Here is a 16,951-nt window from a genome sequence, read left to right as displayed (position 1 = left end):
GATTTACGGTGTTGTTCTGGGTAAATGGTCCATTCTAACCCCTTCATCCTATGATCACCGTCTAATAGTCAAAGGCCGCCATATTGGATCATTGCAATGTTCCAAACCACATCTTATTTCAGGTTGCAAAAAACTCGGTGCTGTTGCTTTAATTGTGGGGACCAACTCATTCCCATCCATCCTCCATATCCGCTCTCAAGTCTCTCAACCCTTCCGGGTTTGTCCTTCTGTGAGTTGGAGCAAGTGATTCTGTCGCCGTTCCTTGCAGCTCTCATGCCTCAAAGTAGCACTTCTTCGAAAATGGATACAACCGGCTTTTTACTGCTGTTTGGTGAGTCGTGAAACAATTTTATACCAATTCCCGGTCTGAGTTGGCAACTGTCAGCGGGAGAGTGCGACTGAACCCGGCGGTGTCCGAACTCCGGTATCTCAGTGGATGAAAGCAACTCATAATTTGGCGTGGAGCCCTCGACATTGGAAAGCATTCAGAGCGGTTGCTTGCTTGTGCTGAATTCTCTGCGGGTAACGATGAGGGGAGTGTAACGGAGAGGGGACAATCTCTCTTCATATCGGTATTAAAGTATCTCGGAGCTAGTTTTTCTTTGACAATTGAATCTTTGAGAATCTGTCTGTTAAAACCTACAGCTTTGACCAACTGTTGGTCACCTGACCTAACATCTCATTTAGCGGCTCGGTGTCACATTTTGTTTGATAACGCTCCCATGAGGCGCCTTGAGACGGGGTGAAAAGGGGAGATATTGGTCTCTCGATTGCCCAGTTACTGTCTACAGTGTAGGAGTAAGATGTATATAAAAGGAAAATTCAACAATCAACATCCACTGAGTTTGCTGATCTCCATCAAGGGGCGGGGAGGGGGGGTGCGGGGTGGGGATGAGTGATAGCAGCGATACCAGTGGGCTCAGTGCCCCAAAGCCATTGAATGAAATATCGGCCAAGTGTCGCCTTATCGCATCTTATTGCATCTCGGACGAGCCCTGCTCTTTCTGGCGGGGCAGTGGGACTAGCTTCATTGCTCATGTATGGAGCCGGCGCGGACTCGATGGGCCGAATGACCTGCTGCCGTGCTGTAACCTTCTCTGATTCCATGATTCTATGATACCATATGTTCCATGCTTGGAAGTGAGCATGCGCGTTAGGAGGGTACAGTTATCCAGGGGTCACCACGGCTGACCTCAGGTCAATCAACCCCCTGCACTCAGACATGAGCAGATAATGCGGTGGGGTATTGGAGGGCGGCCCTGAGCAACTCCCTTCGTGAATACACCTCTTTGGGGGAGATAGAGAGAAAAAAGGGAGAAGAAAAATTTGAACACATTCAGTGGATAATCTAGTAAATATATTTATAGTTATTCAGTTGGTGCTGAGACATTGTTCCTTCTGTCAGAGGTTAAGTTCCTCTTTCTTTGAACTAACCCTCCTCTGAGTTGAAACCGCTTTCTTCCGCTATGAAGCCAACTGCTCTTACTGTTCTCTTCAGTACTGGCCATTTTCAGTTTGCTTGCTTATTTTTCATTCTCTATTCCATCTTGCATCTCGATTTTAGGTGTTTTGTGATATTTATGTGCATGTGTGTACTGTCTGTACGAATAAATGTTTCTGGTGAATAACTCAGGCGGCATTCAGCTCTCGGAATTTCTCCTAACTCAACTTCCTCCTTCAGTGTGCTGGATGTCACGAAGATACAGATCTACACAGTGGGTGGAGACTAATGTTCCTCAATAAACACAGTGCTGCAGCTGCAAGTTGTGCTCAGCATTAACCCCTTATCTCCAACTTTTCATGCTGTTTTTTGTAATTAGACCCAAGGGCACCGATTGATAATTACCATGGATTAATGGAATTAGTTACAAATTTACACCTCTCGATAGACCTTATTCAGTTATGGTGGTGAAATGGAGAACAAGGGGGCACAATCTAATATATCCCCTTATTGCTAGCTTAGGAGATATTAGGTGGAATATTAAACATCTCTATCGATTTCAAGTGAATTCAATTCAATTTTATTAATAAATGAATGCCTGATAATCAGTGTGCTCCTGCACCACTATTAGGGGTGGATTTCAAAGAATTAATTAATTACTCGGTTAAAAGCCTATCAGAAAGATTGCCACAATGTATTTTCATTCAATATATTTCAACACATTCTTGGTTCTGCTACAATGTTCTTACTGTCAGTGGTTCCCATTCTGTTTGAGTGTTGTCCCTAAATAGATCCCCTTAATGAAAGCTTCGAAGATGTTAGTTGCAATATTAAATATTTTTATTCATTTTAAGTCCCTTGAATTGTATTTTATTAATATATGAATGCCTGAGAATATATCCGTTACTGCACCTCGAATAGTGGTAGCTTTCAAAGAATTAATGAATATAACCATCGGTTGGAAGAAAATCAGAAAGATTGGCACAATGAATTTTCATTCAGTGTGTTTAAACACATTCTTGTTCTGCTGACTGTCCTTACTGTCAGCGGTTAAACTTCCTCTTTGTCCGAGGTGAAGCGCTTCTGAGCTGAAACCATTGGCTTCCGTTCTAAGTATTTGATATCACTGTTAAATTCTGCCTGCAATATTTTCAGATTCTTTACTTATTCATGTTCAATTTACTTCCTCCTTCCATACCGTTCACCCGAATTGTGACATTTGTAACAATGAGTAAACTGTTTGTAAAAGTATCGGTTCCCAGTGAGTTCAAACACCATTCTGTACTCATTATTTAGACTCCACCTCCTCCTTCAGTGTGCTGCAATTGACCACATCACTGAGATATAGATCTGCACAGTGAGTGGAGACTAATGTCCTTCAACAAACACAGTGCTACTGCTGACCGTTGCTCAGAAAAAAATAATGAAAGGTTTTAATCGAGTAGTTGGGGAGAGACTGTTTCCACTGGCAGGAGGGTTGGCATTTAACGTTTAATCTCCAACGACCACCTTCAAAGATTTGTGTATGTGTATCCCAGGTCTCTCTGTTAATGCTCCCGCTGTGCAATTTGATCATTTAGGTAATATTGCCTCTTCTCACTCTTCTTTCCAAAATACATCACTTCACACTTCTCTACATTAAATGTCATCTGCCCTGTGTTTCCCCATTTCACCAATCTACCAATGTCCTCCTGAACTCTGCCAATATCCTTCTCATTGCTTACTAAAATTTCAAGTTGACAAGAATCATAGAATCATAGAATCTTACAACGTGGAACGAGGCCTTTCGGCCCATCGAGTCTATGCTGGCTCCTTGAACGAGCTATCCAAATTAGTAACACACCCCAATTATTTTCTCCATAACCCTGCAAATTATCCCCTTCAAGTACATGTCCAATTGCCCTTTGAAAGTTCCTATGGAATCTGCTTCCATCACCCTTTCAGGTATTGTGTTCCAGATCTTCGCAAACCTCTTTATGTAAACATTTCTCCTCATTTCCCTCTAGTTCTTTTGCCAACTCTTTGAAATCTGTGACCTCTGATTACAGACCACGTGCCAGCGGAATCAATTTCACTCTACTTGCTCTATCAAAGCCCCTCATTATTTTGAATTCCTCTATTAGGTCTGCCTTTACACTTACCTGCTCTAAGGAGAACAACCCAAGCTTCTCCAATCTCTCCACATAACTGAAGTCCCTCATCACTGGTATCATCCGGGTAAATCTCCTCCTTACCCTCTCCAAGACCTTGACATCCTTCCTAAAGTGTGGTGCCCAGAGTTGTACACTGCCAAGGCCTCGGTCACTTGCTTGCAACCATCATAACCCACATCTCCTTACTTACTTCAAATCGAATTACTTCTGCATTCCAACTTTGGAATAAACACTTTCACACTCCCTGTTGCCTGGACTTTGACCCGCCATTTGTCATCATACTTCTGCGGCTGTGTAACTTCTCAACCACTCCCGTTCTTCAACCGTTGATGCCTTTGCCCCGAGTAAAACGTTTACTCTCTTCTATCCTGGTCGTTCCTGCTGGTTTAATTCCAAGGGGTGCAGACTTGAGCATATCTGGATCACCACTGGTTTAGCCATCCATCACCAGATATGGCTGACCCAGAATTAGAACAAGCACGATGTCCTCTCTGAAAACCGCCTGCTGCTCCAGGATGACCCTGGGGACCAAAGATAACCTCCAGCTTCTTTTGCCCACAACACACAATCTCCATAAATCTCTTTCCCAGCCCCCTCCACACTCTCCTCCAACAACAAATACGATGACCGAGTGAACTTCATGAATTCTTACAGCACAGAGGAAGGCCATTTGGCTCGGCATGCATGTGCCAGCTTTGAAATGAGCTGTCAAATTAATCCCACTCCCCTGATCTTTCCCCATCGCTCTGCATTCTTTCCCTTTTCAAGTTTCTATCCAATCCACTTTTGAAAGTTTCTATTGAATCTGCTTCCACCACCATTCCAGATCATAAAAACTTGTGGCATATCAAAATTTATCCTCATCTCCTTCGTATTCTTTTGCCAATTAACATAATTCTGTATCCTCTGATTCCCGACCCTCCTGCCAGTGGAAACATTTTCTCACTACACACTCGAACAAAACCCCTCATAATTTTGAACACCCCTATTAAATCTCCACTTAACCTTCTCTGCTCAAAGGAGAACAATCCCAGTTTCTCTTGTCTCTCCACATAACTGAAGTCACTAAGATTAAGACCATCCATTCAGATGCATCTGCTGCATCCCACAAGTCCCAATATCACCAGGCCCAACCTCTCCTCAGGCTCCTCCATTACCCAGCCCTGATCCTGAGCCTTTTTCGAGTTTCCCTCCGATCTCCACGCATGTACTTTCCGAGCTGAGCTTGCCCATTCGACCCACCTCCTGCTCCCTTGACCTTATTCGGGGTAAACAGCTGACTACCCAACTTCCATTCCGGGCCCCAAACCAGCTGAAATTGTGAATGGTCAGTTTCCTTAGGTACTGTCCTCCTCTTGCTAAACTGTACAGTGGGTGGAGACTAATGTCCTCAATAAACTCAGTGCTGCAGTTGCCCGTTGGGCTCAGCATGAAGCTTTTAATCCCCGATGTTTCCATATCAATTCCCACCGTTAATGCTTCCATCCATCCATCCCATAATAGAGCTCCGACACTTCTATTGCAATTCTGTTTCATGGTGTGGAGATGTGGGAATCTTTAAAAATGCACAATGTTTGGACACACACCCAACCCAGCTGCTTTCCTTTATCTTTCAGTGATGGTTTCACTCAGTCCCAAAACGGGGCTTTTGTGCATTTTGAAGAACTTTTCACGTTGTTTTGTGTCCGTTATGCTCAGCATTAACCCCATCATCTCCAATTTTTAAAATCTCAATTCCCACCGTTAATGCATCCATCTATTCCATATTGGAGCTCCGACGCCTGCATTGCAATTCTGTTTCGTGATGTGGACGCATGTGAAGATCTGTAAAGATACACAGTGTCTGCACACACACTCCACACTAGCTGCTTTCCCTTGTCAATCAGTGACGGTTTCACTCAGCCACAAAATGGGCCCTTCATGTTTTTTGAACAAGTTTTCATCCGGTTTTGTGTCATTAGGCCCAAGGGCACCTTTTGATACTTGTCGTGGGTAATTGGAATGTTTTACAAAGGGACGTCTCGATTGATTTTATTCAGTTATAGAGGGGAATCGAGAACAAGTGGGCATGGTATTAGAATTAGAGCTGGACCAATTGGAGTGAAAGCAGGAAGTACTTTTTCAAACAAAGGGTAGTGGAAATCTGGAACTCTCTCAAGTTCTGGAGTGGGAGTTTAACCGAAACGGACCAAAATGCCACCAATGCAATCACACTGATAAATATCCATAAAACAATTCACGAAAATCAGCTTGTTGTATTGATCGTCTAAAGGTGTTGGTGTTCATTTAACTAATTTATATTTTCTCCTTTTAGTTATCTTTGGGGCTCGGCAGAGTGTTTCTCAAGGTTAGTGTCGACGTTTTTCTCTAAAATAATGAAATTCAATAACTAATTTTCTTGACTGCTGAAGCATTCAGTTGTTTTTTATGTAAATGAATTTGATTACTGTAACCAATCGTGTTTTGTCATTCGTAGCAGTAATACAGGTCTGCATCTCAGCAGCTGTCATTGCGAAGGCAGTATGGGATATGTCCGTGTTATGGACAGTACATCTATACACTTACTCTGTCGTGGGTTACAAAACTGCAAACAGCACTCCAGGTGGAACATAGGGACATCGGAACAGGTGTTGACCATTCGGCCCCTCGAGCTTATTCCTCCATTCCTTTAGACCATGACTGATCTTGCTTAGACCACACTTGGAGTACTGTGAACAGATCTGATCTCCATATTATAAACAGCACATGGAGGGACTGGAGAAAGCGTAAAAAGAATTACTAGGCTGATTCTAGAACTGAGAGGTTATAGCTATTAGTAAAGATTGAGCAGGCTGGGGCGCTTTTCTCTGGAAAAGAGAAGACTGAGGGGTGACCTGATAGAGGTCTTTAAGATTATGAAATGGTTTGATAGGGTGGACGTAGAGATGGTGTTTCCATTTGCGGGGGAGATCAGAACTATTGCTCAGAAATATAAGGTAGTCACTAATAAATCCAATAGGGAATTCAGGAGAACCCAGGGTGTGGTTAGAAGGTGGAACTCGTTACCACCGGGAGTAGTTGAGGCAACTGACATAGATGCATTTCAGAGGAAGCTAGTTGAACACATGAGGAAGAAAGGAATGGAAGGATATGCAGATACGGTTTGATGAAGTGGGGAGGGACAAGGCTCGTGTGGACCACAAAGACCGGCATGGACCTGTAGGGCCGAATGGCATGTTTCTGTGCTGTACATTCTGTGTAATTCTATGTAATTCTATGATCTGAATCTTAACTCCATTTACCCACCTTAGTTCCATATCCCTCAATACCCTTGCCTAATAAAAATCTATCAATCCCAGTTTTGACGAATTCAATTGAGCCCCAGCCTCAACAACATTTTGTGGAGGTATTTCAGATTTCCACTACTCTTTGTGTGAAGGAGTGATTCATGACATTACCCTTGAAAAGCCTAGCTCTAATTTTAAGGTTATACCTCCTTGTTCTGGACTCTTCCCACCAGAAGAAATGGTTTCTCTCTATCTACCCTATCAAATACTTTAATCATCTTAAACATCTCGGTTAGATCATCCTTTAATCTTCCATACTCACCCTAGTCCATGCAACCTGTCCTCATAAATGAACCATTTTTGCCCTGTTATCAATCTGCTTATTCTTCGCTGCAACCCCTCCAAGGCCAGTATATCCTTCCTGAGATGCAGAGCCCAGAATTGAATGCAGTGTCTCCAGATGCAATCTGACCAGAGCTTTATATAACTATAGCATAACTTCCAATACTTTGTATTCCAGCCCCCTTGAGATAAGTGCTAACATTCCATTAGCCATTTAAGTTAATTTTTGTACCTGTCCATTAGCTTTTAGTGATTTCTATACTTGGATCCCTAAATCTCACCATTGCGCCACAGTTCCTAGCTGCTCACCATTTAGAAAATAACCTGATCTTTCTTTCTCAGGTCTTTAGCAATTGTCTTCTCCCATCTACACAACTTACTGTGCCACCTAACTTAATGTCGTCAGCAAACTTGGATATAGGGCTCTTGATTTCTTCATCTGTGCCATTTATACATATAGTGAATTCTAAGGCCCCAGTACAGATCCCTGGGGGACATCACTAGCAATATCCTGCCAATTGGAATGCATACCCATTATCCCTGCTCTCTGTCTCCTACGTTCTAACCAATTCCCTACCCATGTCAATAGGTTGTCTCTAATTCCATGCACTTTCCCGGACAAATGTTCTACTTAATGTTAACATCACTTCTTTTGATCTATCCTGCGTTTCGTTTTGTTAGTAATTCAAATCTCAACACTTTGCATGAGCCAGGCATTGGCTAGATGAGTTGAAGGATAAATCTGTCATCAACCCCAGATCCCTTTCCTGATTCTCTATGATCTGTATTTCCCTCTTGGGTACTTCAACCCTCCCCAATCGTCATTATCCCAACACATCACTGCTTCTCGGCGTTCCAAAACTCCTACTGTCCCAGGCTTGAATTCCTCGTGAATTAGTCCACAGCTGCTCTCTGTGTCACTCTTGGCATTCTCCAAAAGCCCATCGAGAGCTCTGTCAATCGTTTCATACGGCCAGCAACACCCCCCTCCTCTGTTGCTGATCTTCCCACCCATCGCTCCCCTGAGGTCTAATCTCCCAATCTTTCTTACTATCACACTCACCCGACCCTCTACTAACAACTTGGTCTCTTCAATTGATCAACCAGCACCCCTATCAATTTCCATCGAGAATGATGCTTCACTCACGAGCAAGGCCCTGGCCATGCATGTGGATGTTTGTAAGATTGCGTTGACCAACTGTCTTTGACTGAGTCTTGGCTCACAATGGCAACATCTTATCACTTACTAAAGCCTCCCTAGCGGCTTGTACATTCCAACACATGTCCCTCCAACACATGTCCCTCCAACATGTCCCTCCAACACATGTCCCACCAACACATGTCCCTCCAACATGTCCCTCCAACACATGTCCCACCAACACATGTCCCACCACGTATCCCACCGACGTTTTTCCTAACAACATGTGTCCCATCACATATGACAGCACCACCACATGCCCCAACAACACATGTCCCAACAACACATGTCCCACCATATATCCCACCACCACGTATCCCACCACCACACGTCTCACCAACGCCGCTGTGATAGCACTGTGATCCTAATCGTTAATGGCACCTTAGGCTTTTCTCCTGCTCCTCTGGAACCTTCTCTTGCTTCAATCACCTCATCGTGATCCACCCTTCTGACCGCTCCATAATTTGTATTTGTCTACCGACCCCTACCCTCCCACCCCCACCACCCAGTCCCACCCGATTATCTTACCAAGATTTCCTTCCTCAGACTGTTCATTGAGCGACTCCTCGTCCTCGGTGGTTTCAATCTCCATGTCAGCCTCTATGTCCCTCTCTAGCCTTTTTTAACTGCCCACGTGTACCTTCGAAACTTCTCTCTCCATATAAACACTGTTACCCAAATTCACGACCACATCCCCACCACCACCACCCCAACTCCGCCCCCACCCAACCATCACCCGCCGATCTCTGGTGACCTCTCTACTCCTATGGCCATCTGCTCAGCTGCCTATGCTGCTTCCACTCCTTCCCAGCGCCCAACAAACGAAACCTTACTTCTAATTCCCCTAGCCCTAGTCTTGAATTTCATCTTTATTTCTCTCCTATTTCCCGCCATGTCCTCTCTGAACTCGGCTTGTCCACGAGATCCGGTTCCTTCGCCCTAACCCAAGAGAACGCAAAGACTTTTATTTTCATTCACAAAATAGTGAGACTACCGAGTGGTCCCTCCAACCGTTTTGCGTGTTTATCCAACATTAGTTTGCAGGGTGACCATTGCGTGGAACTAAATATTCCAGGGTACTTGATTTTTAGAAATGATTGTCAAAATGGAAAAGTTTGTGGCGGGGGTTGTGGAGTGTGGTAGCCCTGATAATAAAGGATGCAATGAAGACAATAGTGAGAGAGGAACTTAGCTCAGAAAATCAGGATGTAGAATCAGTATGGGAGCTAAGAAAGAACAAGAGACAGAAAATACTGGTGGGAGTAGTTTATAGGCCTCCTGACAGTAGTTATAGTGTTGGACAAAGTATAAATCAGGAAATTAAGAGGAGCATGTAACAAGGGTAATGTAATAATCGTGTGCGACTTTAATCCTCATACAGACTGGGCACACCAAATTGGCAAAAGACGTTTGGAAGAACAGTTCATGGAATGCATTCGAGGCAATTTTCTGGAACAATATGCCGAGAAACCAAATAGGAAAAAGATTATTTTAGATCTAGTATTGTTTAATGAGGCAGGGTTAATTAATAATATTATGTGTAAGGATCCTCTGGGGAAGAGTGATCAAGATGTGATAGAATTTCATATTGAGTTTGAGAGTGATGTAGTTAAATCTGAAACTCGGGACTTAAATTTAAGCAAAGCCAATTACGTAAGTATGAGGGACAAGTTGCTTAAGGTAGATTGGGAAATTAGATTAAAAGATGTGATGGTGGATAAGCAATGACGAACATTTACAGAAACAATTGATAATTCTAAACGAATATACATTGCCTTGAGGAATAAAGCTGCATGGGAGAAGTGATCGAACCGTAGCTAACTAGACACGTTAAGGTTAGTGGTAAACGAAGAGGCTTACAATGTTGCCAAAAATAGTAAGCCTGAGGATTAGGAGGGTTTAAGAAATCAGCAGAGGACGACCAAAACAATTGATAAAGAGGGAGAAAGTTGAGTATGAATGTAAACTAGCAAGAAATATAAAAACAGATTTTAAGAGCTTCTGCAAGTATGTAAAAGAGAAAGGGATTAGCGAATGTAAACGTGGGTCCCTTAGCGGCAGAGTCAGGAGAAATTAAAATGGGGAATAAGGAAATAGCAGAGACGTTAAATTAATACTTTTTATCTGTCTTCATAGTAAAAGACACGAAAAGCATACTGGAAATAGTGTGGAACCAAGGGTCTAATGAGAGTGTGGAACTTAAAGCAATTATGTTTAGTAAAGAAAAAGTACTGGACAAATTAATGAGGCTAAATGCCAACAAATCCCCTGTACCTGATGGCCTACATCCTCGGGTTTTAAAAGAGGTGGCTGTCGAGATAGTGGATGCATTGGTTTTTATCTTCCAGAATTCCCTAGTTTCGAGAACGGTCCCTGTGGATTGGAAGGTAGCAAATGTAAACCCACTATTCAAGAAAGGAGGGAGAGAGAAAAAACAGAGAACTATAGATCAGTTAGCCTGACATCAGTAGTAGGGAAAATGCTGGAATCTCTTATTAAGGACATAGTAACAGGGCACTTAAAAAAATCATAATATGATTAGGCAGAGTCAACATGTTTTTATGAAAGGGAAATCGTATATAACCAGTCTATTAGAGTTTATTGAGGATGTAACTTGCAGGGTAGATAAAGGAGAACCAGTGGATGTTGTATATTTGGATTTTCAAAAGGCATCCGATAAGGTGCCACACAAGAGGCTGTTACACAAGGTTAGGGCTCATGGGATTGGTGTAATTTTTTAGCGTGGATTGAGCATTGGTTGACAGAGAGCAAACAGAGAGTAGGGATAAACATTTCATTATTAGTTTGGCGGGCTGTAACTAGTGTGCTGCCACAAGGATCGGTGCTTGGGCATTAGCTATTTACAATCTATATTAAAGACTTTGATGAAGGGACCCAATGTAATTTATCCAAGTTTGCTGACGACAAAAAGCTAGGTGGGAAAGTAAGCTGTGAGGAGGTCGCGAAGATGCTGCAAAGTGATATAAACAGGTTGAAGGAATGGGCAAGAAGGTGGCAGATCGAGTATAATGTGGGAAAATGTAAGGTTATTCACTTTGGTAGGTAGAATAGAAAAACAGAATATTTTTAAACGGTGAGAGCCTAAGAAACGTTGGTAGTCAGAAGGATTTGGGTGTCCTTGTACATGAATCACAGAAAGTTAACATGCAGGTACAGCAAGCAATTAGGAAGGCAAATGGTATGATAGCCTTTATTGCAAAGGGTTGGAGTATAAGAGTAAGGAGGCCTTGTTGCAATTTTATAGGGCTCTGGTAGACCACACCTGGAGTACTGTGCACAGTTTTGGTCTCCTTCCCTAAGGAAGAATGTAAGCAATCTTACAACACCAGGTTATAGTCCAACAGTTTTATTTGAAAATCACAAGCTTTCGGAGCTTTCCTCCTTCGTCAGGTGAGTGAATGAGTTTACACTCACCTGACGAAGGAGGAAAGCTCCGAAAGCTTGTGATTTCAAATAAAGCTTTTGGACTATAACCTGGTGTTGTAAGACCCCTTACATTTGTCCAGCCCAGTCCATCACCGGCATCTCCACATCACGAGTATATTCAAGGCCGAGATCGATAGATTTGTATATTCTAGGGGAATCGAGGAACATGGGGAGCTGGCGGAAAAGTGGAGTTGAGGTTGAAGATCAGCCATGATCTTATTGAATGTCGGAGCAGGCTCGAGGGGCCATATGGCCTACTTCTGCTCCTATTTCTTATGGTCTTATATTCTTATTCCGTTTCAACTTCAGATGCCCGAAAAAACGTGCAGTACCGCCATCTGTCGGTCAGTAATGCTAACACAAAAGATGATCACTGTTCTCAATCCCTTTTGGGCTTGGGCAGAACTTTTGTGTTGCGGGCCGAATCACATAAAATCGACACTGAAAAGTGATAAGCAACTAAATATTTTGAAAATGACAATCTAACATCGATGGTTTTCCTTCTTTATTGTAGTGTGGAGACAATGTCATATTTCCCTTTCGTCAGAAAAGCTTCACTCCCTGACAGGCAGGCGGGGGAATTAGCTGGAGTACCAGTCATCTCAGAAATGTGCATTTTCACACATCACATTACTTTCAAACAATGGGAGTTCGGCCGAAACTTTCCAAAGATATTCACAGCTTTAATATTACTCTGGCTTTCATTTCGAAGCGCTCTGTAGGGGGCTGATTACATAGAATTAGATAGAATGTACAGCACAGAATCGGACCATTCGCTCCTGCTGGTCGATGCCAGGGTTTATATCCCACATTTTAATGACCGCTTCCCCACCCTGCCCCCACAGCCCTCTGTTCCATTCTCCCTCGTGTATGTATCTAGCCCCCCTTTGATGCATCACTGCCACCTGCTTCAACCACTCCGCCTGCCAGCGACTTTCACATTCTCTGTGAGAAGAATTTCCTCCTAAATTCTCAGTTAAAGGGACAACCGGCTTGTCGTAGCTCCAAAACCAAGTTGGGTGAAGTTTCTTGTGCAAGGCAGTTTGTTAGCTCGGCGAGCCAATCAGCGACAGAGGGAGGGGTCAAAGGCCCAGCTTCTCTCTCTCTTTCTCCCTCTCACTTCTTCTTTCCATTTCTTTTTCATTCCAGTTACCTCTCCTATTTCACTACACCCCCTCTCTCTCATTGCTCTTTGCTTATTTGCTGCCTCTCTTTTTCATACTCTCTCTTTCGTCCCACTGTCTCATTGCACTTGTCACTCATTCCCGCCCGCTCTCTCTTTTTATCTTCCTATCCAGTCTCGCTGATAACCCTCTTTCAATTTCTCCTTGATTCTCTCGCATTGTTTCTCACTGTTTCTCTTCCACTCCTATGTTTCATTCCTCTCTGTCACTCTGTTCCATTTGGATAACATCGCCACAACTGCAAATTCAAAGTTGGATAATTGATTTCAGAGTGTGAATATCAATTAATTATTTTAAAGGCAAACACCTGGGAATGAATCGTTAATCAGAGTTAACCACGGTACCAGAAGAATGCTGTAACCATGAGCCAATGGGAAGACTTAAAAAAATTGGATACAGAAACAGGCCATTTGACTCAACAGGTCCGTGTCGGCGTTTATGCTCCACAAGAGCCTCCTCCACCCTATTCCTTTCTCGCTCATATATTAATCCAGCTTCCCCTTAATTGCATCAATACTATTCGCCTAAACTACTACTTGTGGTAACGAGTTCCACATTCTCACTGCTCTCTGGGTAAAGAAGTTTCTCCTGAATCCCCTATTCGGTTTATTGGTGACTATATTATATTTATAACCCCTAATTTCTGTCTCCCCTACAAGTGGAAACATTTTCTCTACGTCTAACCTATCAAATCGCTTCATAATTTTAAAGACCTCTATCAGGTCACCCCTAAACCTTCTGTTTTCTGGAGAAAAGAGTCCCAGACAGTTCAGTCTTTCCTGATAAGTATATCTCTCAGCTTTCGAATCATCCTACTAAATCGTTTTGCACCTGTCCAGTGTAATATGGATACCCTATTTGTAATATGGAGATCAGAACTGTACACAGTGTGGTCTAACTAACGTTCTATGCACGTTTAACATATTTCCCTTCGCAGAGATTCTTAAACTAAAATGTGCAAGACAGCTGCAATTCTGCTTTTCTGATTCCAGTCGGTTGCTGGAGGAATACGAGGATAGAATTATGGAGAAATTATAACACGCAAACAGGCCGTTCGGCCCAACCACTTCGTGTTGGTGTTTATCCTCCACACGAGCAATAGCCCTAATCCCATGTGCGTGCTCTGCTCCCAATTCCCTTCAACCGTCGATCGAACCTATTCTTAAATGTTGACATGGTCTCTGCTTCATTCCACAGCCTCGCAACACTTGCTTTAAAATGTCCCTCCTGCTCCCTGCCCGAAATACCATTTATATCTGATCAATCTCCACTCGTTCGGACTCCCGGAAACCTCCTGTGTCTCTATACTCGGTTCCAACCCTTCTGAAATTTAAAGACGGCCACTAAATTACCCCCATTCTCCTTTGTTACAAGGAAAACAGCCACAGTTTTTGAATAAAAGAAGGAAGTACCATTTAGTTGGCGCCTTTTATGACCTCTGGACGTCCAAAGCGCTTTACAGCCAATGAAGTACATTTGAAGTACAGTCACTGTTATAATGCAGGAACCGCGACGGTCAAATTGCACTCAGCAAGGCCCCACATACAGTAATGTGATAATGATCAGATAATCTGTTTTAGTGGTGTTGATTGAGGGATAAATATTTGGCTCAGGACACCAGGGAAAACTCTCCTGCTCTCCTTCGAAATAGTGGCGTGGGATCTTTTACATTCACTTGAGACGGCAGCCGGGGCCTCGGTTTAACGTCTCATCTGAAAGACGGGACATGTGACGGTGCAGCAGGCTCTCAGCCCAATATTCAGTCCCAGTGAGGTCATTGATTCTCATCCCCAAGAATGATAATGATGAAATCGAGCCCACCATCACTTACCTCCTTTATTTGAGATTCTAATCTCCACGGTTTAACAGAGAAATTCACTCTTTTTAATCCGGTTTGCACCACAGGCTAAATGACCAGAAATTGGAATTTCAAATCCACGCATTTCCATGTTCCCCTCGTATCGCAGAAAGCAATTTCAGGGCTAAAATCTGATTTTGGAAACAGAACCACAAACTGATTTCTCTTCTCTCTCACCTCAGTTTGATTCCACGAATGACTGGTCAATTCCCGTTTTGTGGAACTTCAGCCCCCGATTCCAACTGTTCTCGAAAACACAGCGCAATCGTTATTGAGTTCCCAAACTTCGACAGTACACATAATCCACAGATCCATTTTTAATTGTTCTTTGCATTTATTTCACTACAGGTCCGCTTACAACGCCAGGGATATCCCCTGATCAATCGACTGGTGTTTATTTGAAAGGAGAGACGGCTACCATTACCTGCACCGTGACCGGAGACTATCCCAATAAAAACTTCTATTTTTACAGAGATAGACGACTGCTGTCCACTGATCAGATCATCACAAATGACAACGTTGGAACATTCCCGGTTACCAGAGCAGACCAAGGAGGGCGGTACCAGTGCAAATATGAAACATTCATCAATAGCATGTGGTTATCGTCTCAGATCAGCGAGGCTGTGACGGTCACTATAGCAGGTGAGTGAAGGGGGCTGAGATTGTTAATATTTCAACGCCCTTGATAAGTACAAAAATTCCTACTTGATTAAATATAACTGAGTTTAATATTCACAGGGAGCGTCTCTGCGCTCAGCTCCTGACATGGTCTTTGTAACAATGTTTACTATTCACAGAGAGAGTCTCTTCGCTCAGCTTCTGACAGGGTCTCTGTAACAGTGTTTAATATTCACAGAGAGGGTCTCTGCACTCAGCTCCTGACATGGTCTATGTAGCAGCGTTTAATATTCACAAAGAGGGTCTCTGCGCTCATCTTCTGACAGGGTGTCCGCAACAATGTTTACTATTCACCGAGAGCTTCTCCGCGCTCAGCTCCAGACAGGGTCTCTGTAACAGTGTTTAATATTCAGAGAGAGGCCATCGGCGCTCAGCTCCTGACAGGGTCTTTGTAAAAGTTTAATATTCACAGAGGGGGTCTCTGCGCTCAGCACCTGACAGGGTCTCTGTAACTATATTTAATGTTCACAGAGAGGGCCTCTGCACTCAGATCCTGACAGAGTCTATGTAACAGTGTTTAATGTTCACAGAGAGGGTCTGTGCGCTCAGCTCCTGACAGGGTCTCTGTAACAATGGGGTAGATTTCCGCCACGGCAGTTGTGTAAAACGGGCAGGATTGGACATGGAACCACAATCTGATTTATTTTCTCTCGTACCTCAGTTTGATTCCACGAATGAATGGCCAATTCCAGTTTTGTCGAATTTCAGTCCTGATGCAAACTGTTCCCGACAACACAGCACAATCGGTATTGAGTTCCCAACCTTCCACCGTACACATAATCCACAGATCCATTTCTAATTGTTCTTTCCATTCATTTTGCCACAGATCCGATAACAACGCCAAGGATATCCCCTGATAAACCGACTGGGGTGTATTTGAAAGGAGAGACGGTTACCATTACCTGCATCGTGACCGGATACTATCGCGATAAAACCTTCCATTTTTACAGAGGTAGCCCACCGGTGTACTCTCATCAAGTCCTCGCAAAGGACAACATTGCAACATTCAAGGTCAGCAGAGCAGATCAAGGAGGGCGGTACCAATGTCAATATGGAACCACCGTCAATAGAAGGCAGTTATTGTCCCAGATCAGCGAGGCTGTGACGGTCACTATAGCAGGTGAGTGAAGGGGTGCAGAGATTATTAAAATGTTTATTCAACACCATTAGAGGTAGATTTTGACTGTGCGCTCGCGTAGAATGGATGATAGTGAATCGGCAGGCTGTTTCACATATCTCCCGATTTTTATTTCCATTGACTTCAATGTAGATGATAATTGGGTGGTGTATAAAACGGGTGGAGTATAAAATGTGCTGCTGAAGCTCGAGCGCCCGTTCTTCAGTAAAAATGGAGTAGAAATCCGCCACGGGCAGTTGTGTAAGA

The 16,951-nt window shown here is 43.4% G+C and overlaps 1 protein-coding gene across 1 annotated transcript in view; it reads left to right on the top strand.

Moving 5' to 3' along the window:
- Window positions 1-230: 230 nt before the first annotated feature.
- LOC137316647 (killer cell immunoglobulin-like receptor 3DL1) overlaps window positions 231-16,951 on the top strand; it is a 32,397-nt gene continuing 15,676 nt past the window's right edge. Inside the window, exons 1-4 of the mRNA XM_067980497.1 lie at window positions 231-331; window positions 5,909-5,941; window positions 15,238-15,531; window positions 16,394-16,687. Coding sequence (XP_067836598.1) covers window positions 274-331; window positions 5,909-5,941; window positions 15,238-15,531; window positions 16,394-16,687 — 679 coding nt within the window. The 5' untranslated portion in view covers window positions 231-273. The remainder of the gene's footprint in view (window positions 332-5,908; window positions 5,942-15,237; window positions 15,532-16,393; window positions 16,688-16,951) is intronic.

Source organism: Heptranchias perlo, unplaced genomic scaffold (assembly GCF_035084215.1).
Source record: "Heptranchias perlo isolate sHepPer1 unplaced genomic scaffold, sHepPer1.hap1 HAP1_SCAFFOLD_60, whole genome shotgun sequence".
NCBI classification, from domain to species: domain Eukaryota; kingdom Metazoa; phylum Chordata; class Chondrichthyes; order Hexanchiformes; family Hexanchidae; genus Heptranchias; species Heptranchias perlo.
Note: the sequence above shows the minus strand (reverse complement) of the source record. Positions and strands in the feature narration are given on the sequence as shown.